General features: G+C 37.4%; 2 protein-coding genes across 12 annotated transcripts in view; one reads left to right on the top strand and one right to left on the bottom strand.

The window, feature by feature from the left end:
* LRP11 (LDL receptor related protein 11) overlaps positions 1-25,622 on the top strand; it is a 61,338-nt gene that overhangs the window by 28,639 nt on the left and 7,077 nt on the right. For 2 of the 7 annotated variants that reach the window (XM_038393786.2, XM_038393780.2), the window contains 3 exons: positions 745-801; positions 6,761-6,859; positions 7,181-8,843. In XM_038393786.2, coding sequence (XP_038249714.1) covers positions 745-801; positions 6,761-6,859; positions 7,181-7,335 — 311 coding nt within the window. In that variant the 3' untranslated portion in view covers positions 7,336-8,843. Of the gene's footprint in view, positions 1-744; positions 802-6,760; positions 6,860-7,180; positions 8,844-10,123; positions 10,273-25,622 lie in introns of those variants that run through there. The other 5 variants (XM_038393781.2, XM_038393784.2, XM_038393785.2 and 2 more) reach the window with 5 other exon arrangements.
* Positions 12,389-25,622, bottom strand: part of PCMT1 (protein-L-isoaspartate (D-aspartate) O-methyltransferase) — a 47,605-nt gene continuing 34,371 nt past the window's right edge. The window contains exons 5-9 of one of the 5 annotated variants that reach the window (XR_006280031.1): positions 24,945-25,065; positions 21,531-21,616; positions 19,164-19,386; positions 13,497-13,597; positions 12,389-13,194 (exon numbers count right to left, since the gene is read on the bottom strand). Coding sequence is in view for 4 of the 5 variants with exons in the window: in XM_043511192.1 (XP_043367127.1) it covers positions 18,185-18,272; positions 19,217-19,386; positions 21,531-21,616; positions 24,945-25,065 (465 nt within the window). In the remaining variant the exon portion in view is untranslated. Of the gene's footprint in view, positions 13,195-13,496; positions 13,598-17,914; positions 18,273-19,163; positions 19,387-21,530; positions 21,617-24,944; positions 25,066-25,622 lie in introns of those variants that run through there. The other 4 variants (XM_038393791.2, XM_038393793.2, XM_043511192.1 and 1 more) reach the window with 4 other exon arrangements.

The raw sequence follows: 25,622 nt of genomic DNA, 5'->3' as shown, positions 1-25,622 counted from the left end.
TAAGATTCTACTCGATAAGTTTATGGAGGAGATGGTATGATGGGATAATGGGATTTTGGTAAGTAATTGATCTTTAAATATTCAGGGTAAATAGGCAAAATCCCCTGAGATGGGATATTAGATGGATGGGATCTGATTTACTATAGAAAATTCTTTCCTGGGTATCTGGCTGGTGAATCTTGCCCATGTGCTCAGGGTTTAGCTGATTGCCATATTTGGGGTCGGGAAGGAATTTTCCTCCAGGGCAGATTGGAGAAGCCCTGGAGGTTTTTTTGCCTTCCTCTGTAGCATGGGGCATGGTTGACTTGAGGGAGGCTTCTCTGCTCCTTGAAGTTTTGAACCATGATTTAAGGACTTCAATAGCTCAGACATGGGTGAGGTTTTTCATAGGAGTGGGTGGGTGATGTTCTGTGGCCTGCGCTGTGCAGGAGGTCGGACTAGATGATCAGAATGGTCCCTTCTGACCTTAGTATCTATGAATCTATGAGTTGGCATGCCAAATTCTGTAGTGGTTCTCTGAGCCGGACCACATGTACATCATGTTTACACCTGTGAATAACTAGATGAAGCCCACCAAGCTAATTTTACTTATGAGCTCAATCAAATTGACAGTATGTCTCCCAATGTTGCAAAGGTAGTGTTGTAAACCACTGTGCCTCAAAAATATGTTAAAATGAAGTCTTAATCTCAACCAATGAGACTTTAATTGCAAAATATGATTTTTTAAAATGTATTAATTAACAGGTGCAATTTCACAACAGACCGCAACGGATCCGTCATCTCAGTCCAATTCAGAGCCAGGTTTGATTTGTTTTTAAATAATTATTTTTTATATTGTCACAAAATTATAGTTGAGGGAAGGTGAATGAAGTGGTTTAATAGATGTAATGGTTAGAAGTTGACACTAGGCAAAAATCAAACTAGAAATAAGTGCAAATTTTAATAGCAAGGGTAATTAACTATTGGAACAGCTTACATGTGGATGTGGTACATTCTCCATCACTTTCAATCTTTACATCAAGACTAGCAGTCCTTCAGTGGTATGCTCTAGTTCAACCATAAGTTATGGACTTCATGTAGAAATTATTGGGGTAAATTCTGTGGACTGTGTTATGCAGAAGGTCAGCCGTGGAAATCATAATGGCCGCTGGTGATCTTAATCTGTGAAGAGAAGGTGATAAGGTGATAAGAGGTTGTAGGAAGCAGTTCCTTACTCTTCCTTTAAGTTACAATGATTGTTAATAACACTAGTGGGGACATGTCACACTTCCCTTCTCCCCTCCACTAGTGAGCTCCCCATCAGTGAACTTGCCTCCGGGTACTAAGATATTGGATAAATGAATCTCTTTGCTACAGGTGCTCAGATACTATAGTGATGGACAGCAATGTAAAACTCTATCATTAAACTGGTCATTAATGTGTCTGACTGGACTAACCATGCTGTGGATTCTTTAGGACCCTGTCTACACTAGACGAATTACCTGTTGTTAACCATGGGCTAACTCATTGTCCCTACATTCCCTCCCCAATTGATGTTGGAAAGTTAGACCACAAAGTAGACAAAGCTTGTGATAGAAAAAATTTTAGACACCTTGTGCAAAGAGCACACTTTCTGTAAGAGGGTCATGGCTTGGCTCTGTCTACTCGAGTGCCCAAAACATTTTCAACTGTCATTGAGATCAGATTCTGGGGGACTTGTCAAAAGGAGATAACTTTCCCTCTGTAGACACACCCTCTAAGTTGTGTAATTCACACACCTCCTCTCCAAGAGCCCAAACACATCACTTCTAAGTTGCTGTCCTAAAGCTGCTTTCCAGTGTGGTGCTCACAATTGGCTGCTTATTGTGGTGCTATTACATTTGTGAGGTAGTGTCATAAAAGTTTGCTTGCAGCTAAGCAAACTGGAATGGCAAGCTGGCTGTGAGCAGCAATAGCAGCTCTAGCAATCACAGACTATGTAGGAGGCCTGAGTTTAGGAATGCCTCCAAGACTTTCACTTTCCAGGATTCTGGGTGTACACGTCACGGTAACAACTTTGCATTCCTCGGGTTTAATGTCTCTCACTATGTCCTGACCGGCCTATGCCAACTGCCTTGCGGCGCTGTTTGGTTAGGGAATTACAACTCTTGATTGAATCCCTAAGCCATTACTTTACTTATGCTTCTGAGGCACACAACAGCAGGAGCCACAACTTAAATCTATAACCAATTTGTTATCTTGTATAAAAGCACACTGTATTGGGCACAAGCTGAAGTATACATTATGTCACATCAGGAAAAAAAATCATTGCTCTGACTCAGTGCTCCTAAGTTATCTCAGCAAAACTGTCACCCAGGTTGTTAGCTCAGGGTCATATGTCCATGCAGGACTCAGGAATGGATTTCAAGACCCAGGAAGAGACTGTGCTCGGGTGAATGATTTGTTTCAAAGGAAAACCAAATTCCTTTGTTCTTCAAAAATCTATGCACACACTTTGTATGAAAGCACTACAGTTGCCCATTGTATCTTGTTCAAAAACCTGTTTGGAGTTGCCTCGTCTTTTTTTCCAGCCCACAACAGATATGGACACTAGCAGTATTAGCTTTGATTGGCCTTGCCCAGCCTATATTAATAGCCATTTTCTTAATGATCCTACAGCATGTCTTGTGATGGGTCTGTGTTGTTCCCCAAATTCTCCCACTAAATTTTTGTCCATACACATTAAGCCATGTTTGCTAGATGAACCTCAATAAGCTGTTGGCCCTAAAAGTTGCATTGTCTTGGCATAGTAGAGATTTGAAAATATTCATCCTTTAGGTAGAAAGTTGCAAACCAATCTAGGGTGGGTATGATGAATGCTAGAGTCAACATGCAGAAGCAGAATTTTCTGAGAAAGACATTGAATCTCCTTAGATTTAGTATGGAACAAAGCTGTCAGTCTTTCTTTGGTATCGGAAAATATCTGGAGTAGAAGTCCTGTGCCCTGCCACAACCTGACTTTCAGTTCTTAAGGTGTTAGCCAACTTACATTGATCTTCAGGAAGCACTTTTGCAAACATGGAAATCTTCTTTCCGTAAGTGATAGTGATTCCACGACATCACTCCCTAGTAATTCACCACTTTTATTCCAAGCAAAGCGAAAAAAAACATTTTTCTGCCACCTGTGTTTATCTTTTTATCCTCCCTATCAAAGGGTGTGGAATGATATTGTTCTCCTCTAGATCTATGGCCTATTGCCGCCACTACCAGAGAGTTAGGTGTAGGATGCACATGAAAGAACAAAACAATACAATTTGTCGGTCTTTTTGATATAGCTTGAGGAGATGAAAGGGTACATCGAATTGCTTTTGCATTAGTCCATCTAAAATTGGAAGAATGAGTTTATTTTTGGATAAGGCACCCAGATGTCAAAAAGATTGCAGTTTCTTCCAGTGTGACTGATGGAAGCTAATCAAAATTGTCATCAGCCGGTTCACAAGCTCAGGTAACTGTAAAGCATTCTCAGAAGGAGAAGAAGCTGAAGCAATCTCAACATTCTCATCAGGGGAAGATTCAGCTTCCATTTCTGGCTCTAACTGGTATTCCATCTGAGCCACAGGCTCCTCTTCTTCCTCCAGTAGCATCAGTTACTATGGTAGGAGAATGCTCTCTGAAAGCAGGAGTGGCCAGATCCAGGAATGCCAGATCTGCTGTGAAAGCCTTTTCTTGATCTTTTAAGGGGAGATAAGTTCCTACTACAGTGAGGCTGTTGGACATTTCTGTCGTACTTCCAGCGCATAGTGGAACATACTAGTTGTAACAATAAGCAAACTCCAGTACTTGAAGGATAAGATGATCTGTAGGCACTGTATCTAGAGTTATTTTCTTTCCTCTGAGAATGAAGCCTCAGAGGAATATCTGGCAGCTGTTCACAATCAGATTCCTCCTTGGACTGTGGATCTGACCTCAAATCCGACCCAGACACGATCAGACCTAGCATGTATAAAATGGCGAAGGGCAAAATCACTTTATGTGGAAAGCCCAAAGCTGTTTTTTAGGATGGTAGAGAAGTATCTGGGGAAAACTGACAACTCATCCAACCTCCATTTCCTAGGTGTGGAGGTCTGAGACTGGTAACTCACAAGAGCTTTTCTTTTCTCACTCTCAGTGTCTCTTGCAGATCTAGTAAATGATCTGACTGCAGATCTGTGCAGTGTACTTGCAATACCATAGTAACAGTTGGAGCTTTGTGAATTGGCAACAAGGAAACTACCACTGGCTCTGGAACTCTTTTTGGATCTGATGTGATCTTTAGATGAGCTTTAGGCAGTGTTTTACCCTGATCTGAACTTCGTCTTTGGTTTCAGCCCAGGATCTGACAGATCTGTGGACTCTCCTGACTGGGACATGGTTCTGCTAATAGGAGCCTTGTTGTCTCACACCATCTTTTCTGGAACTGAAGAAGACTGATCTGATGTTTTTACTTGTGGTTTGGCTCTTATCTCATAGGCCAGCTCCGATGGTGTCTACTAATGCTTCAAGGTCAGATCAGATTACTTACTAACCAACTATACAGCAATGTTGGAACCTGATCCTGTAGCTGAGACCAGAGCCTTCTGTATAGCACCCTTTTTCTAAGACCTAGAAGTGTCTGGACCAAACACTGGTCTTTTAATCCTGTGTTCAGATCCCTTTGAGATATCAGATCACAGTAGCTTTGCAACCAGAGAGCTTGGAACAAGAGGGCTTGAGTCTGTTTAGGTGCTTCTTGTATGCCCTCAAAGTAAATGTGCTGCAGATAGAGTTCCTCAAAGGAGAGTGACCCTCGCCAAGGCATGCTAAGCATCTGGCATGGGTGTCTTATGCCAGGGAGATCTCTGGACAAGAGGCACACCTTTTATAGTCAGGTCTCTTCACCTTCAAATCCACCGTGAAACCAGAAGTTGGAACTGAGATTTAATAACTATTAACTCTACAAAGAACAGAACTTTCCTTAAACTAAGCTTATCCTAACTAACACTAAACTACTAACAATAAATAACACTGTCTATGGCATTATTAGTTTCTTGAGAGAAGGATTTGGATCTGGGGGGTCCAGAGAGGTTCACATCTGTCTGCTGCTGCAGTTGGAAGGAACTGAAGGTAGCACTGATTCTATGCCCCCTTTAATAGTCTTATCCTCAGAAGGATCAGAAATGTGGAAGGGTACGAGGGGCACGTAAGCACTGTAACAGGCACTGTTATGAGAAGGTTCCACCATTTCAACTTCACTTTCAGCACATTTTATGAGTGGGAATATAGAGCACATTCAAAGAAGAATCTAGCCAGGACACATTAACACTGACATCATGCCAATTCTGATACAACAAGTCTGACCTCAGCTGACAGGACTCATATACTTGCCATTTCCATTACACAACTGACTTTTTATGGTGCTTTGAAAGCTGTTACTGTGTCAGTGGGATAGCTGCATATAATATAGTTTCCAAATTAATTATATGATTTACACACTTCATTTTGTTACCTCTCATTGTTATTTCAATGACAGTGTTTTGACATTGACATTGTAATAAAAATGCCCAGAGTTGTTAGGGAGTATGTTATTTTGCAGCCAAAGTGCTCCATACAATTTATATTATCATCAAAAACTAACATCGAAAAAAACCTACTTAGAAACTTCAGTCGTTGAACACAGTTCTGATTTTTGTGAGGATGTTGATGGATCTAGGCTACGTCTACACTATGGAGCCTATATCAGCCTAGCTATGGCAAAATAGCCCTCTTGTGTAGATACAGCCTACACTGGCAAAAGGAGTTTTTCCGCTGCTGTAGGAACAGTACCTCCCCAAATGACATTCTCTATGCCAACTGAAGCACTTTTTTGTTGACATAGCTGCATCTACACTGAAGATTTCGTCAGCATAGTGTGTGGGTTTTTTCATACCCCTGACTGACATAGCTATGCCAGTATAAGTTGTAAGTGTAGGCCAAACCGCAGCCTGTCACTTTCATTAAGTCACCCTGTTATTTGCATCATGGATGACGTAAGATTGCAAAGCCATGAGAAAAGACTATGGGCTGAATTCTGTAGAACCTGTGCAAGCAAAACTCCTATTATGTGTAGGCCAACCACCTTCTCAACTTTAGCTGTTCCTTAACGGCAATAAAACATGTCCCTTCTTATCCCTCTTTTTACAGTCTAGAAAAACACAGTTTTATAGCAGCTCTTCTAGATTAAGTTGAAGAGCCCAAATCAACACATCCACCCTCCTTAGAATACCTTTCCCACATATTTATAATCTCCTGATAGTATTTAGATACAGTACTATAAGATTTGGATGTTGGATAGGGAGATGGGTCAGTGTTAAGGGTGTTTGTGGGACATAACTGAATTTCCTGACTTACAAAACTTTAACCAGAATTAGAAATGTCCTGGTTTTCAAGTATTTATAGCTCTCATCTAGTAGTGTTTTAACTGATATTTGGTTACATCCCTAACCACCTTTTAGTGAAATTTTTTGTTTGGCACTTATATCTATCTCCTAGCCAGTACATTGTGAAATCACCTGTGCATGGCTGAAGTGTGTTGTGGTTGGTGCATGATGTAGGGAGATTTTTCTTTGTAACTTAAAGTTTAAAAAAAATATTTCAAAATATATACAGATCAGCAGCACTTAACCTAGAGTATGGTAAATTTATCCACTTGCACCTTGAGTAGATTGTCACATGACTCAGAGGCAAATCTGTTTCCTCAAACACCTGAATTGTAATATTGCTCTCTCTTTTGCTTGATTTTATGCAGCCAATAGTTCCTCAGGGAAAAGGACAAATAAGAACGAAAATGGCATTGTTGTGTCAAAAAGTGATCAGGCTGTAGGGGGGCATCCAGTCCCAGAAACAGGTAAGACCAATATATATTTTAATCTACAGATTTTCTCTTTTTATTTCTATGATCTTTAAAATCAGATCATGATCAGCTTAGCTAGTATTTTTCAGATAGGTGTGACAGACCCAGATAAAAATAAGGAAAGGAGTAATATGCTACCCTAGCAACATTACTGCTAATATACGTGATTTGTATGTCACAATTTCCCAATGTAAGGTGCACAAGATAGTTCAGCATTACTTCAACCCCAGGCTGGGGTGCATGCAAGAGAACTATAATTTTTCCCTGCCCCATTTTTGGTATGTTAAAGTGTAAACTTTCTTAACCTCTCTTTAGGTGCTGTGCTACCCCTGGCTTTAGGCTTGGCCATCACTGCTTTGCTGCTGCTTATGGTTGCTTGTCGGCTGCGTTTGGTGAGACAGAAACTTAAAAAAGCTCGCCCCATTACATCTGAGGAGTCTGACTACCTCATAAATGGGATGTATCTATAAAGATGGGATTTAGGTTGCCTGTTTTCTCTACTTTGCAGTTTTCCATAAGCCTCTGCCTCCAGCAAATAAGTATCTCTTTAGTAAGACTTCAAGCTTTTAAAAAAAAAAAAACCTTCTTGAAATCTCTCTTTAAAGTCTGCAAGGTGAGAAACATGTTTGCCCCCTTAAGTTATATAGTAGGATTCTTCTATTAATTACCAAATCCAATTAGTAATTTGGATAAATCCCGATGTGGTTAAAAAAAAAATAAAAATCAATGCAGGCTATGCCTGAAAATTTTATCGTATGCAGAAAATGCTGCAGGTTTGAAAGCCCACCACTAGATGGCACAGTATCTTAGTCTTACACCTCATTTGCTCCCATCCAGGAACACAGCTGAATAGAGTTGTGTTTCATGTCTGATAGTAGCCCAGGATTAGAGTAACTGGGATACAGCGAATCAGAACTATGTAGGAAAGCAGGTACAATGTCAGTCAACTCCATGTCTTGCTCCTCTCGGAGGTGTCAGAAGAGTTGCTTTCTAAAACATATATACGGTTGAGCAGCATGTTAATTTACCATCTGAGGAGGATTTGCGCATCTGTTAAAAATGCATCTTATGCACTGGAAATATTTTTGTCAGGGGTTTTTGTCTGTTAATTAATAGCAATCTGTATCTAAGCAAAGTGCCACCATTTGAATTGCAGTTTTGATTTTTAAAAAGTATTCCCCATCCTGCATAGCTTAAATCTCTTTACAGCTAGGACTCAAAATTGCAAACACATAACATTCCAATGAAAAATATCAGCACGTTTGGACCTACTCAGTGCCAACAGCACATGTGAGATCATGGGACTGTCCCCTCCAACAAAGCTCCTAGCTTGTTCAGCCTTTTCTATCCCTAGCCCAACACTCAGAATTTTTAAAGAGATACATGCAGTGACTGTGGTTTGTGCTTGAGCCTGGCCATATCTTTGTTAGAGAGGACAGATTTGTTCTATTCAGTGTTAGTAATAAGTGAAGTTAGTTCCAGCCAGACTTACACAATCAGTGCTACTGCTGCTTCTACTTCAGTGGGCTTGATACTCAGGACTAAACTTCCCATATAACTACAGATGAGAGGTTCCTGCTGCTGGAGAAATTTAAGAATCTTGTGAATTGAACCCTTAGCTCCCAGCAAAGCTTTAAAGCTTCAGTGGCTATCCCAATACAAATCTCCTAGAATTAGAGCAAGTAATTGATGTGTGAATGAATTTAAAATGTGCTAACAGTAAAATGTGTTAAATATATACTGTGCTGCTTATCTCGTTTGTCTGAATGTGCAAGGATGTCACATCCATCAAGAGTCCCAGTAAAAAAATCAAGACAGAAGAGTATGCATCTTTTTGTATGTTGGTCCTTTGTACTTCAAGGAATTAGTCAATTTGAATATTGCTGTAGTATACAAATCACTAATCAAAAAGCCCATGATGTTCAAGTCTTGATTACCTTTATGAAAAATAGCGATAATAAACCTATTTTATTCTTAATTTTTGCATTGTTTATTAGCATTAAAGTTTAAATTCTCGTGTTAACATTGTCGTCACCAGACACTTTGCATTCTCTGGAGGGAAGGAGAGGTCAAAGCATCACATCAGTAGTCTATTTCCCCCTTCCCAAACACCATTAAAAGGGGCTGAAGTTTATATTTCCCAGAGTGGATTAATTTCAATCAAAGCAATTTAAATCACAGATTTTAATCATATTTTGCATTTATACTTGTTATTTTCCTGAAGAAAGGTTGATTTATCAGTAAGCAAGCATTAATCCATGTTGATTTGCAACCTAATACAGTATTTTCATTAAATTTGGTGCTGCTTTTTCCTAACCAGAAGGGTGCATTATATCAATACATATTTAAACAAATGTTATAGCTTGCTATATTCAAATTAATTTTTACATTTGTACAATGTTAGGAAAGGGCGAATCATGCATTTCTTATTTACTAGATGATTGATTTTGTGTGTGTGATGTGTGTCAAACTCTATTTGGATAGAACAGAGACCTTTTGAAGTTTCCAACACACACACACAAATAGAGCATTAGCCACCACAGAACAACAAATTAGGGAACTTATGTGGGAGATGCAACTTCAAATCACTACTCTGAATTAGGCAGAGCAGAAGGCTTGAACCTGGGGCTCTTACATCGCAGCTGAGTGACTGCACAAGCAGGCTACAGTCACACTCTGCTGTCTTAATCTTTCCTACTAAAGCTTCCACTTCGTATAACTAATCATTGGAAAAAGAGACTTTCTATAGGCCAATTGTTGAGGCACTCACCTGAGATGTGGTAGCCTCAAGTTAAAGTTCCTACTTGTTAAAAATATGTAATTTGCAAGAAGTGGAACAGCTCCAACAGTAAAGACCCCAGAATAATAATAATGCTTCCTATCTCACCAGGGTGTTGTGAGCCACACTACATTAAAGATTAAGTGCTTTAAGATCTACCAACAAAAAGCACTTTATATTATGCCTTTTTTGGAACTTAACCACAAAATTCAAGGTTTTGTTCTGCTTTTATATATATAGTTTTCTGACAATGAAGATAGGTGGTGTAGAGGTGGGGAGTGGGGGAGGAAAAATGCTCTGTTAACCTACATAGTGTTTTTAAAAACTTATGTCAAGGGCACATGGTACTTTGGATGGGTCCCTCATGGTTGGATATTTTTATAGTTCCTTTCAATTTATTTTGATTTGAAAAGGTGCATACATACCAAAAGCTAAGTAAGATCTTAGTACCATAACTTTTGTCCTCTCTCTCACCCCAGGCTCCCCCACTTTGCAGTCTTTTTCTCTCATTCCTGCTGTCCTGTCTGAATTAAGTTGGGATTGTCACCTTTATTTGTTCTGTAAAGATCACATTTTTCAACACTGTAAGAAACAATATGGAAGACCACTCTAAAACACACTAAATATATAAAAGGGAGCCAAAATATCCTTGCAACCACAGATCCAAACAGTGTTAAGAAGTAAGTGCACATCCTATTTCTTTAATTACTCTCTATCTATTGTGTAAGCAACACCGGCCTTTTGAGCATGCCAGCAAGTATAATCAGAGCACTTTGGTTGAGAAGTGATGGTAGGTACTCTATTTTAATACCAAGGTTTTTTCTCCTCTTGGCAGAAATGATATTGCTAGCACTGTTTTTTCCTGTTTAATCTTCAAGGTAACTCTCCTAATGGCACTGATGTTCAACTGAATCCCACAACAAAATTAGAAGCCCTAATTCTGAACTGATTGACATGTGTGAATCACAAATCAACACCAATCAGTACAAGGAATTGACACAATGATCAGACTTAATATCTCAAGTATCTGGGTACAACCAAAACAGGTCAGGAATTAACTGAAGCCAGAGGCATTTCTGGTCATGTCCTAAATGAAGACCTATACAATATGTACGTGGCCTTTACATTTCTTTTGGACACAAGAATGATCAGAAAGTGAGATTTGATGCAAAATTCTTTGAAAAGAATTTATAAAAATACTCATACGGATTCCTCTCACTTTTAATTTTATTTGGCAAAGTAGCAATTCAGATAGTTTACCGCATTTATTCAAGCTCTTTAAATCCTCTGCATTTCAACTTCTCTTCTCCAAGAAGCCTTTAAACCAGAACCATTGCTTCCTTCACCATGGAGGAATCTCAACTTCCAGACTCTCTCAATGCTACCCCTAGATTCACATGAAAGTAAAGTAATGTGGCAAGCAAGCACCACCACTTCCAGTGGAACAGGCATATTAACTCCCAACAGCCTTAGTCCCAGAAGTCTTATAGCTCCTATAACGTGGATCTTTTGCACAGAAAATTTTGGATCATGTCTATCACCTCACCCAACGTAGGCTAGCTTGTTACACTTTGTCTAGAGAGAAGAATTTGGATACATTTGACTACTTATTCTTAATTTAACATTAAATTACTCAGTAAATTAGAATCAGTGACCAAAAGGCTAAAAATTAGGATTAAGATGGTGTTATCTGTTGAGATATTTTATCCTGCTGCATGCATCATTTCAGATATTTCAATTCAATGCTAAAATAAATAAATATATAGATTGTCAATTAGCACAAATTTGACATCAGATGCAAACCCATTTTTCTTCACTGTATTTTCTAGAACAAGCACTAAATAATCAAGTAACTTCCTTAATTTGAAATTGGTCTCCCTTATAGGATTAATATTGTGTATGTGCTCCCAAGCTTCAATTAAAAGATCAGGGGGAGGTTATACGTTAGCCTCCTAAATGTCTACATTAATGATATGACAAATATATTTTACACAGGAATAGGAGGGACTGTCCTTCATATGAAGGTAATTTACTTGTTCTTTCACATTTCAGAGCCCTTTCAATAATACCCTTCATACTTTCAATGATTAATTCTATCACAGAAAATATGTCTGTTCAAACAAAAGCAGGCTGAATATTTTTCAAAAAGAAACAGTGGCCTCTTTGAACCAAATTATGCAGATTATTCTTCATCTAGCTCTGCTTCTTTATAATAAAAAAGAACACAAAGAGCTTAAAATGTATTTTACCGCTCAAACGCTAGTGATCAGGAGTTGCAGGAAGAACATGTACACCCCTAAAGCAACCCAAGAGCTATACAGTTTTTAAAGTGCTTTGGGTTTTCCTGATGTCATTAACTGCAGCAAACACTGAACATAAAACTTGGGTCTTGAGAACTTTAAAAAAAGCCTTTCAGTTATTCTTTAAGATGGATATTTGTAGAGTTTGTAGTGTAGTATATATTTATTTGGTCAGGGTTTGGGGATCCATCAGTTCTTCAGTATTTATTAGCTTTTTTTCCCTCTTCTATAAAAATGTAAGTTCCCCTAAAACATTAATCTACATTTTTTCCATCACTACCTGTAGTTGGAAGAAGAACGTAGATAATACTGCAGAAATTTGGTGTCAAAAGCAACTAATTTTTAAATATGGATGTTAATTTTATTGGAGTAGTGTTCTGCATTTCAAGCAGTTACATTTAACATATGGATCCTGATCTCCCATACAAGAAACACACAAAACCCTTTTTGCTTTTAACTTTATTTGGCAAAGCAGCACTGCATAAACTGTTCAGTGATTAGGACATAGCTTACACAGTATTTGTTATGCTAAATTCATATACATATCAGCAGTGAGCTACAAAACAATACTGAGCTACAAGTTTCCTCTAAATTTCTTGACAAGGAAGGAAAAAACTATGTCAGTTATGTCCAACCTGAACCATAGAGTTTATAACAAGAGCTGTCACCTCTGATGTCTTGAAGTTTAATATATACAAATGCCCACTTTTAAGATAATAACGCAGCTGATTGTATTTACTACATGCTAGTCTATGACACCGTGTCACAAGCTTTAAAAAGGAAGTTCATCTCATTTTCTTAGTAACATTTAGCAGACATCTGAACATAGAGAACCTGCCATTGTGTATGTAGTGTTATAAGGTGCACAGAAGCAATTTTACCAAGGAACAATGGAGCTGAAATAAAGTGTTCAAAAAGTATCAGCCATCAAAATTAAAGAGTTCACAAACTGTAGGTCTTCGCATTTTTGCAGAAATTCATTTCTTTAACAAGATGAAATTTAAAAAGGCATGTTAAAAACAAAACAGCCCAAATTTAAACTTTCCATCAATTCTTTGCCAAATTTTCCTTAAGCCTCTAAAAAAAAAATGAAATAAAAACACCACACTTTTCCATGCTGATAACAGTATAACAAAATCCAAAACAAGCTGCAATGCTGTTGGTTTTCAAAAAGCTTTTAGAACTGTAGATGGGAAGTCCACTGTAACACTATGTTTGGGTCAAGATGATGTAGCTTTTACAATTCATCCCTGCAGAAAGAAAATAAATGCAGTTATATTCTTTTCCTCAAGGAGTTCACTCTTGCAATTTTGATATTAAATCAATGAATGTGCCGCAGTACTCAAATACAGCAGCAAAACTTCAGAAATCTCTTTAAGCATTTAAGCCACAAGGAAAATCAATCCAGCAATACAATAGCACCTTATACTACTCAGTAAAATACAGCTCTAATGTGCAATATGTGTCCCTGTTCCTTCTCTTTAAAGTGTATTACTTGCTTTCACAAACAAGTCAATTAAAATATCAACAGCTTAAAAAAATACATGACTACCTGTTGTCTGAAGAAGTGACTGTCTTACACATTGGGCCATTTACTGGAGAGAGACTTGTTTGAAATTATGGTCCAATTATTCTCGGTACCTGTACAAAAGGCTGCAAAATGTGAAACCTGAGTTCAAAGTTAAACTTTAGTTGCAATTTCTGGTCAGTGCTGGGCACATCTCACTCTGAAGAAGTGGAGAGAATTTGGCATTATCTATACGCTATGCCTGTGTCATAGAGCGACTTTATCAGCTCCTGAAGAAACTACTCAGGCCAGGGCTACATAATGAATGCCTTCAGCTAATGAACAATTCCATTATCATGAGAAAGTTTTATTACTGTAACAGAGCAGTAAGTTTGCCTTTACCTTCAGAGAATAAATGCTTCATACAATTGCAAAACATTTGCCCGAGTTATGAGTAGTCTACCTCAGTAATACTAGAAAAGGCACACATTGTTTTTATTAAGAGCAACTCAATCAATCTACTAATGCAAGCCAGCCCACAAAATATCTAGCTACATGCATACAAGCAAGAGTGTTCAGATCCCAAAGAGGATGCATTTGGAGTCATAGCATGGAATGACAGCATACACAATTTCTTAATGTCAACTGAAAGGCTTTTACTTAGCAAAACTAGAGTTTAAAATTTGAGTTTTCTCCTGAAGTTGTTACTAATTCCTAAAGCAGTTAGGCAGCTTCAATCCTTACAGTAATTGACTGGTTAGTTTTGGGTCTCAGAGAAACATTTTAAGTGCAATGCAGATGGATTTAGTGGTACAATTATAGACAATGTTGATCAAATGGCTAAACTCTGCTACTTCATTTAATATTTACAACAGAAAAAAAGCAGATAATTCTAGTATTCTGGCAAAGCCTCAAGTGCCTAGTTGATGGCATTTCAACACTGAAAGATTTGCAATATCAAAGCACAAAGGCAGTATTACACCATATTAAGATCTTCACTTTAACTGTAGCAAGATGATGGATTTTTTTTAATTTAAAAAAAAAAATGTTCTGTCTTGAAACACTGACAGTGGCAGACAATTTCCCCCCGGCCCACATCAATGTAATTTGGCACGATTTTGTGTACTATTATTCATGCATTGAGCATCTTAAATCTGAAGTTATTTTGCTTCACACTACTAATGTGTTCTTAGTACTCAAATTCATGGCAAATGGAATACTGTGGTATAAATAATTTGCCATTTTATTTTTGTTTTGTGCTATGTTAAGCAAATCCTGAAAAAAGGTGAATGTAACTTCCTGTAAATACAAGTAAATTTTAGCATGAAAACACCCTTTAAAATTAGTACTATTATTCATATCTCTGCATATTAAAATCTACATTAATTGAATAAAGTGAAGCAGCTGGTGTCTACAGAGTTTTACTTGATCTTCAGTGTCCAAATCAAAGAATGTCCATGCTAGTTCATAGTAAGACATGATATATTTTATGCATTTGAATTGTGTTATTTTCCAATATTACAAGAAGGTAATGAGTAGGCTATAAAATGTTCTGTTGAATTAAGTATTTCAAAAATTATAAAACTAAGGTCCATTTAATCATGTAACAATTCACTAGTTTTTAACTTTCCATTTAAAGTAAACTTAAAGCTGTGCACTTAGCTGCACATAATCAAAACAGCATTAGTTGGTCTAAACTTCAAGTGTAAAAGGACTTTGTAGAGTATCAGGTTTCAACTGAAGTTCTGAAATTGAAGAACTAATTGTTTAGTACACCCTCCTGAAGAGTGCCAGATTGGTCCTGCAACAGAGCTTTTTTTGAATCTTTTTATGTCTAGTTTTTATCCCTGCAAGGAAGGAGACTTTTCCCAGCTTTCCTTGATAACCTATTCTAGAGAGTCTTCTAGTTCCGTTAAAAGAAAAGGAGTACTTGTGGCACCTTAGAGATGAACAAATTTATTTGAGCATAAGCTTTCGTGAGCTACAGCTCACACTTCATTGAATGCATCCGATGAAGTGAGCTGTAGCTCACGAAAGCTTATGCTCAAATAAATTTGTTCGTCTAAGGTGCCACAAGTACTCCTTTTCTTTTTGCAAATACAGACTAACACAGCTGCTACTCTGAAACTAGTTCTGTTAGAAAGGGAAATTTAAGTGAATTAGAGAAACCTCTCTCTTCCTTACACATTACTACTGACTATGAAAGCCTTGTACAGTGCTGATAAATCCTCTCTATCTTTGGCATTTACACTTCTCCCCCACTAGTTACTGCTTAGCGAAGCTATACATATTTAGTTTTTAGTCTTTAAAACAGTCTCCTCCTTCAACCCCTGGGTACTGACAGTGTTGGCTTAAGTGTTGGAATTTTTGAGGAGACTGGAGAATCAGCACATACTGAAACCAGTACTGCCAATTCCCAAGCATTCAAAAGACCTGATCAGGGCCTCAAACATAGCAATGATATTGGCTAAAAATCCTGAGATTTTAAAATAAATAAAAGTTGGTTTCTTCTTGCTTGCCTTTTTAGTGTTGGCGTATTTATGGTTCATGTTTTCAAGTTTTTGTCTGCATCCATAAGAGCCAAAAACATTTTTTTTAAAATGAAAACTGAGATTACCAGGAAATAACCCAATTCTCCCAGCTGGGATTTAAGGAAAGCACAAAGTATCATGACAGTTGGCAACAATGACCTGAAACAACTGAAATCCGAGATGCAGCTAGCCTTGATGTCTATAAGAAGAGAAATCAGAGGATTTAATGATCTGTCTTCATGTGCTGGGAGGAATTTTAACTAAATTAAACTTCACAGGTATACATTTTCTCTTTCAAATCTACAGTTCAGACCTTTTGATGATTCGATACTAGTGCTTTCCCGTTCTTCCTACCACCAAACGTTTAACTATTTTTCCCTAGATATCTTGCATTTTTCTTAGTTGAATATTACTCTTTTATGCCCTATTTCTAACCTTTCAGACCCCTTTGCATTTGTGTCCTCATTGATGTTTACAACACCTTCCAATTTAGTATCTTGAGCAAGTTTCATTAAATTGTCATTACTTCCCCCTTCTTGATTATTTATGATAAATAATACTGGACCCAACACACATACTTGCAGCATCCTAGAAGCATCTCACAGCCTGAAACATTGCCTTTTATCACTGCCCTTTGTCTGTAGCTCTTCAACCAGTGTTCAATCCATGTGACAATTTGAATTGGCCCAAAAATGCAGTATTTTATAAAATCAGTTTTCATCTACTAGACCCGTCAAGATACAGTACGTGTATGCTTGCTTAAGACACTGTTTTTTTTTTTTATTAAACTGAAAAAAATCTGTATTTTGTCTGTGGAGATTCCCCATCCTCTTGATTGAAAATCCTAATCTCACTCACTAGTGTAAGGAGCCTATCAGAATCAAACACACACCTCTCACTGAATTTCAGTGGAAATTGGGCACATAATTCCCTTAGGCTCACTGAGGCATTGACAATCATCAACTTCTTTCTCTAACCAGAGACAGATGTAAAATTAAAAGGAGTACTTGTGGCACCTTAGAGACTAACAAATTTATTAGAGCATAAGCTTTCGTGAGCTACAGCTCACTTCATAGCTCACGAAAGCTTATGCTCTAATTTGTTAGTCTAAGGTGCCACGAGTACTCCTTTTCTTTTTGCGAATACAGACTAACACGGCTGCTACTCTGAAAGATGTAAAATTATTAACCTTTTCAGAAAAGGTAATTAAACACGTTGCAAAATTGGGGTGAAATCCTGACTCCACTGAAGTCACTTTTGCTGTCACTCAGTTAGCAGGAAATTAAACTGTCTCATGGTTTTATTTCTCATTTATGAGATACTCAATTTTGAATGTGAATTCTTTAAAAGTCTAGAATGCTTATTTCCATCAAAATACATTAACTACAAAACAAAGCCAAGCCTGCTATACAGACTCAAACCATTTAGTGCTTATGGCCTTATTATCCCCTAAATCCTTCTAATTTATCTCTTCATATAAATATATTACTAGTAACTGAAGTCCTCTGAAGATAAAACAAAAGGGAGATCCTAATTTAAGTAGAAAGAAAATGAGTACTTGTGGCACCTTAAAGACTAACAAATTTGTTAGTCTCTAAGGTGCCACAAGTACTCCTTTTCTTTTTACAGATACAGACTAACACAGCTGCTACTCTGAAACCTGTAATTTAAGTAGGTGCTAATTTAAAATCACAGCCAGCCAAATTTTATATTCCAACAGTGGGAGCTGGCAAAAAAGGAAACTTCCAAAGCATGGGACAAAAGCAGGAAACCCATCAGTACAGTGCTAACAGTGCACTGGGTACCTGCTGGGACAAGGAATTAGTGTTAAATTAGTTTTACAAGCTATTAGCTAGACACTAACTCATTAAACTCACTCTTCACTGCTTTACAACAAGTGTCAAATATGGAGTAATCAGTCAAAAATTGAAGTGAGACTTCAATAAGCTGCAGTCAAATGAAACTGCTTTATTTTTATAGACATTTCTATAACTTAAATGCTAGATGTCAAAGCACTTACAGTACATGCTATAGATACTTGAGAGTAACGAGAAAAAATTGTTTATCGAACACAATTAAAAGTCAAACAGTTATTTGCAGAGATCAGTGTGCATGTGTGCACTTCAGTTAATGAAGCTAACTCATGCACAAGTGTTTCTACTCAGGAGGCAAAGGGAGACTGCTGGTTTATTCATTTGCATACTAATGCCTGGTATGTTTTTCAAGATGACAGCTGTGTTGTGTCTTTGCTGGATTAGGGAGCCAACAACAAACGTTCATTTGTCTTCTCCTAAAAAAAAAAAAAAGACTTTAGAACTGATGAGCATTGGCATCTTGCTGAATTAGAGAATATAATATGCCCAAGTGACATGACAAACTTTAGTCGGGTATGTTTAAAACAGGATCTTTTGAACGCCGTGAAAACAACCATTTGGTTGTTTGTTTGCGGAAGAAGGGGGTTATAGTCACTTCCCTCTCCATTATTTTTAGGCCCAGGAAATTAGGTATTCATTTAGAAGATTAGCTATACTGCTTCCTAATAAGGATCCTGAAGGACTTTCCTTACTTATGGAGTCTTGAATAAATTTACAGTAAAAGTACAAGTTTCTCAGTTATTTCCTGACCTAATACAAGTAGGTCTACTTGATAAAAACATAGCAGCTCTATGAAGCATAGTGCAAACTCACAGTTCATCTCAAGTTTCAGAGTAGCAACCATGTTAGTCTGTATTCGCAAAAAGAAAAGGAGTACTTGTGGCACCTTAGAGACTAACAAATTTATTTGAGCATAAGCTTTCGTGAGCTACAGCTCACTTCATCGGATGTTCATCTCAAGTATCCTTTTATATTTTATCTTCGCTACCTCTGTAAATCTAGCAAAAAAAAAGTTATAATTGATGAGATGTTTAAATTTTAGGAAGTATTGTGTTCAAAACTATGTAGATAACACTCTTCAGCACCAACACAAAACCTCAAGAAGCCATGAGTTCAAATGAAACAAAGCACAACCCATGCAACATTTTGTTCTGCTTTTAACTTTACTCAGAAACTTAACAGAACCTCCTCATAGTGATGAAACAATACAGAGAAGGTCACTTTCCATGGTATGGAAGAGCAGAAAGCAGTGACAGCAGCAAAGGCAGCCCTTGCAGTCTATCTGCTTAAAATCCACACCCTTTCACCTTGTATGCGTGTATCTGTGGAAGAAGAAAGTGGAACAGAAAATCACTTCCACCTGGACCATTGCTTCTCTTTATCTGTTAAAGGCACATATATCACTCCCATCAAAGGCTTCATTTTGACACTGCCATCTTCTAGTTTATCATATTGTTCCAGCATCTGGTTTCCACCTGCAGGGCCGACTGGTAATATCAATCTTCCACCAGGTTTTAATTGGTCTATGAGCTAGAACACAACATACAAAGATTATTAGAATATATATGTATAGCAATCCATCTTTGTGCAGTGAATAAAGTCTGGCTTCTACAAATAAACAGTTCTACAATATTTTATCATGGTTAATCAAAATGCATACATAAAAAACTATTTCAGCTGTTATGCAATAGATAATGGCCTGAGTTACACAGCCAAAATCTATTTTTTAATCAAACTGTATTTGAATTGGATGATACAACTATTGATATTTTAGACCATTTATTATAATTGCCTGAAATATAATTAACTGATCATCAGTTATCCTAGCTGCAAATAAAATAATCGCTTGTAGTTAGTTATGTTTTTGTAATTCTGGTTTCTTCATAATAGCAGAAAATTTACTTGAACATGGTTACAACTCAGTTTAATGGTAATCTGTAGCAGACTCGTTACTAAGGCCATGTCTACACTAGAGAGCTTACAACACCACAGATGTACCGATGCAGCTGCACTGCTGTATGATCTCCCACGTAGCCGCTCTATGCCAACAGGATAGAGCTTTCCCATCAACATAAACAAACCACTCTCAATGAGCAGCAGTAGCTATGTCGGCGGGACAGCGTCTCCCACCAACATAGTGTTGGTCCACACTGGTGCTTCTGTCAGTATAATTATGTCATTTTTTTTTCCAATCTCCCTGAGTGACTTAAGTTATATCAACAAAAGTGCCATTGTAGACATAACCTAATTTTCTAAACTTAACAGCTCATTATTTGCTGTTGAGTCAGAACAAGGTATAGTCTAAGACTATGTACATACTATAGCGTAAGTCAGTATAAGTTATGTCACTCAGGGATGTGAGTAAGCCTCCCCCTTGAGATACGCAAGTTACACTGACCTAATCGCCAGTGTGGACAGCACTATGTCGGCAGGAGAAATTCTCCTGCCAACATAGTGACTGCCACTCGCAGGGGCTGCATCAATGTAGCTGCACTGCTGTAAGCTCTGTAATGTAGCAATAGCCTAACTCTGTAGGGCTGCTGACCTCGTTGAGCCATCGTGACCATTTGACCTTGACTTACAAAGTTATCCCAGAAAGCAAAATATTTAAATACAAACAGTAAATTACAGGAGGATAGTCTCACTTGGCAATTCTTGCCCAACAGCCTTTCTTCCATAAAATATCACCTCTTTCAATGTTGAGGGAATGTGCTATTTTTCTGAGCACAACAGGTTTCTAGCAGAAACGGCAATAGGGATGAAGTGTCTAATTTTCACTCTAACATTATGGAACAAAGAAGTTTCTTACAAAGTTTGAATGGAAGCATTTTACTAAAATAGTAAACTACACATTTTTGCACGATTTCATTGCTTGCATAAGGTAAAAAATTTAAGATTTCCATCTGCCAACACCTATAGCATTCCATTACAAAAGTAACAATCAACATCTCGTGATGGCTAACTTCCCCACAACACCCTAAAACTCAAAGTTCCACAATATCATTCACTGCAATTTACAGGGATTTTCAATAAATTTAAAATTGAAAGTCTTAACTAGCACTTAATATACCACTACCTTTACGAAGCTCATATTAGATCAGTGTTTAACTCTGCCACTTCTCACCACTCTCTTGGAGAAAAGTTTCCCTTTTAGAACCCTAATTCCCACCATTTATACTCACTTAAGTCTGTGTATAGTCTCATTCAGTTCTTGCCAGAAACGATGGTGGACTTCTTTTTAAGGCCATAAACGTCACTCCTTAGTCACTCCCCTTTCCCAACAAGGGAAGAGCACGTTACCCTCCACAACACACTCACAACACACTCAGTCTTTTCCAACCCAGGAAGCAAGGAATCAGACAAGTATTTAAACTTTACACTCTAATAGCGGATAAAAGCCAAGGGGGCTCTATTAGTTTATTGAGTCAAAAAATTTCAAAACAAAAACAACAAAAATCCAGTACGTGGAAAACCCATTTTTAAAATGTTCTTATTTAGGGAAAAAGTATTACAACATGCAACATTTTCATACTGATTGGAAGTTTAATGAAAAGGATTTTTTATAAGAATCACTATGCCTGTGGATATCCCAACTATATAAATCTGCAATCATTTTAATTAAGAAGCTAATATAGAGAGATTAATGAATCACACATAAAACATAAAAGGCTTACTGCTTGGGGCACAACCGGGGCTGCAGCTCCGACATGAATAGCATCATAGGGAGCTTCTTCTGGATATCCCATTCTTCCATCCCCCACTGCAAGAAAGCAAAACCTTTTAACCCTTTCACAGGGATGCGCAACAGCTGAGCTGAAAATTTTCAAGTTGTATTCAGCTGCAAATAAGGGGCTAACCTCCATTTTAAACTGAAGTTCTGGACAAACTGAGTTGTCATAAGAATGTGTGACAAGTCACTTTTTAATGTCGTATTTAACTGCATTATGTATGTAGTATCTTCAATCAATGAAGAATACACACGCACGCACACGCATGCACAGTGTATCTGAAAAACTGTTGGAGCACTAGAAACCACAGGACATTTAATATAAATTAAGAAAGTAATCCATTTGCTAAAAGAAGTTAACTGGTTGTGATATAATACAAAAATTGAAATAAGGTGCAAATAAGGCCAGACTACAGAGAATATGGATGCCACCACATCAGATACAGGTTTTATATTTTCTACTATTTAAGAGTGGAGTACCATCATTTTATGAATCATTTTTACACTTTCTAATCAAAGGTTATAACATTTTCCTTGAGAATAACTAATATTTCAAATATTGGTATTTGGATTTGCAACTGATATTTTTAATACAGTTTTTTTTTTATTTAAGCAACACAATAGAGATCTGTAAATTTTACTTCCAAAGAAATTTAGAAACATTTGGATTTCTGCAGTCAGCATCTCATCATGTATTTAATATGAGTACAGAAATTACCCAGGGCTGGCCTGACTCCCTAATTCAATGCCCAGTGGGAAACAAGAGTTCACATTTGAGTTTGGGTTCAGTCTCTGGGCTGGAGCACCTGAAAGCTCTGTAGAAGCAGTGTGCTCAGCTTGCTATCAGCCAATCTGGAGCTCTGGCAATGTGAAGCCTACTAAAGGGAGAATATTAAAAGTTACTGAGGGATGAAACATGCCTTTCACCACACACATTTTACAAAATAAAAAACAAAACAAAAAAAGTTAACTCACACCAACCTCTACCTTGCCCAAGCTCCTACTCGAATATCCAATTTAGGTTAGCTATTTGGGGCCTTGTCTACATTAGAGACTTGAACTGTTACAAATAAGTACACCATTTCCACACTAGCCGTTCTGTTTTGGGTACATGAAAGTAGTAATTCTGCCCTGTTGCCACACTAAAACTATATGCTTTTTGTACTGTAGTTGCAATGCCCTCTGGGTACCTATCCCATAATTATCAGCACAGACCTCAGATTTCAAAAAGGCCTTCTGGAAGCCCTGTGGAAATTGTGGTGGGTCAAAGTCAAATTCAAATAATGTGAGACAATCCTACAAGTCCACAGGCAATGCTGGCACCATTTATAAGTCGTTCTTAGGCCAACTTAAACACTTAGCTCTTGTTCCTTGCTTGGCAAGAAACATTTATTTGGGAATTTTGATAAGCAGTCATGAAGTACTTAAGGAAGCTATGATGTAGCAGTGGAGTATGTTCCCGAAGACTGACTCTCCACTAGCACTAACTGTCCAGTTTTCTGAATTCATTACAATGTAACCACCAACAACCACCATCTTCTCTACTGTATCCATGGCCTTGGAGTCCTGGGTCTCTCCCAAAGAGATCCCAAAATCCCAGCATTGTATCAAACATCTGCTGACGTGGCTTTTTTATTTTATTTATTTATTTATTTTTAAGTCCACCCATTTCATAGAGTCTTTGTTTCCCCATCTCCCTCATAATTTGACTGCCAAGACTTGCTGTACTATCTATAACAAAAAAAATGGACTAGGTAGTTGGTAAAAGCCAAAATAGTGGGTCCAGATCATCATACAATGGGCACATTTTCTACTCTGAGTGATTGATTGTTGTCCTGGGGCTCATTATAAGCCAACAGTCCTTTAACTATCTCATAGCACCATCTTCACTACCAGTCATTTGACCACTAGTCATGCAGTTACATATGACAGTTAGATGGTCTTAGATCTCCAGTGATGGACCTCAGAGCCTGCAAACTGGCTTTGGCATAGCTGGCAGCACATTAGTAGGATAGTCTTCTTAGGAGATATTTTGGTGACAGAACCAGTGAGGTGCAGAAACAAAAGATGTTGGATGCTGTGAAAACATATAACTGAGCTGCATCGGGGGGTACATCACTATATTCGCATACTAAGTGAATTCCAGGAAACTCAACACCTGTGCAGTGGAGTGCAGAAAACAGACCAGACAGGCCACCTAAGCAGCAACTGATGCACTGTATGACAGTAATGGGAAAACTATTTGCACTCAAGGCTATTACAAAAGTGATATCTGTGCACTCTGGCACTGTATCAATGGAGATTAACATGGTGAAAGTTAATACCACAACTAATCTTGGTTGAAGAACATCTAAATGAATTGGTGATACACCACGGAGAGCATTTATATATGGAACCAAGGTGTATCTATAGGCATGCTGTCATAGGGCAACCACATGGCGGTTAGCACATAATTTCTCTAGTGTGGAAAAAATCTGGAATGTCTCCACTTTTTGGAGAAGAGAAACAAAAGTCAGAATTTTTGGAGAGTACTTCAGCTACAGGGGCTGAGTAGAAATAGTAAGTGTAAGGTGAATAGTTTACGAGCAAATTTCTTACAGAAGCACCTAGTGACCCAGCCCCAAGCATTTAACACACATATAATACTATATTTTTTATAATTGAGACTGCTTTTTTTCTTGCTATATTTCCATCGTAATAGTTAAATTCAGATTTGTAGTCTAGTAAACGTTACGATTGGGCATTCAGTCCTCATTAACACTGATTTAATTAATTATACTGCCTTGGTATCAATTTATATTACCAATTCCTACAAAATACAGACACTGACAGTACATTTTAGAACTAATTGAACTGATTAAATTAATTAGCGCACTTTACTATTCTAGTACTTTTTCATTTTTGGCCAGTAAGTCTTTCAACTATTACCGCACAAGCACAGAGTGCCTGTACTATAATGCTCTAATTTTGTAAGCAAGTTCATTCACACATACAGAGAAGTGGTAAATACACACCTGGTTTTAAAAAGTGTTACACTTAAGTGAATTCTTGTTCAGTTTTTGTTTTACTACAGGAATACACTATTATGTCAGAAAAGTGCATTCAGTGCACTTACTGTTTTTTGTTTTTTTAAATGCTAGAAAAATCAAAATCATACAAAGGGAAGGATTTTCAAAGGCCTAAAAGGTGAGTTAAACCTTCAAATTTTCAACTGGAGTCGGGCACCTAACGCCCTTTGTGTCTGAAAATCTTCCTCAAAGAAACTAAACCAATCAGGTTTCCAAATTCAGGTAATTTGCAGTCAGCTTTTAGTCAGAATATTAATTTAATTAATAAGTATACCAAAGTCTTTGATGCTCACCAATCAGTTTCACTCTTCCTGAAGACAGTAATGTAGAATCATCCTTTTTGACATTATTTATTGAGTCATCTACTAACTCTTTGATATGATCAATTCCTACAACTCGTCCTTGGAGACCAACCTGGAAAAAAATCATACAGTTGAATAGTTTGCTAGATGTTTTATTTTAAATGTCATGATTTCCATTTTCTGAGTTCACTTCTTTAAGTAAGTCTGCTCAGTTAGTAAAGCATTACCCCAATCCTAATAAAGCTACTGCTCAGAACCACTAAATTCTGTTTTCTAGAACCAATGCACAATATAAGTGTGCCCCAATACAGTTTTATCAGTTAATTTCTTTGTTGTAGCTACTTTTTTTTTTTTTTTTTTTTTAAGATTTTTTAAAAGTGGTTTTGTTTAAGTTTGGTATCTTAGAGCATTAATACAGATTTTTCCCCTCACTATTAAATGCTAAAGTCCTACCATACACAATTATATCATCTACTATCGGTAGCAAGAATTTAAAGAAAAAGGTTTAATTTCTAACCTCGTTTTGCTGTGTCCAATATCTTTCTTGGAAGATTAAGACTTTCTAGAGAACAATTTTAATTCAAAACCAAAAGCTACAAGAGGTTGGTTAAATCTGATTTTGTGGTTCTACTATTATCTAAATTTACCAACCGAGGCAGTCACCATGGT

This window comes from Dermochelys coriacea, chromosome 3, assembly GCF_009764565.3.
Source record: "Dermochelys coriacea isolate rDerCor1 chromosome 3, rDerCor1.pri.v4, whole genome shotgun sequence".
Classification (NCBI taxonomy): Eukaryota; Metazoa; Chordata; order Testudines; family Dermochelyidae; genus Dermochelys; species Dermochelys coriacea.
The sequence above is the reverse complement of the archived record's forward strand: the minus strand, read 5'-3'. Positions and strand labels throughout refer to the sequence as shown.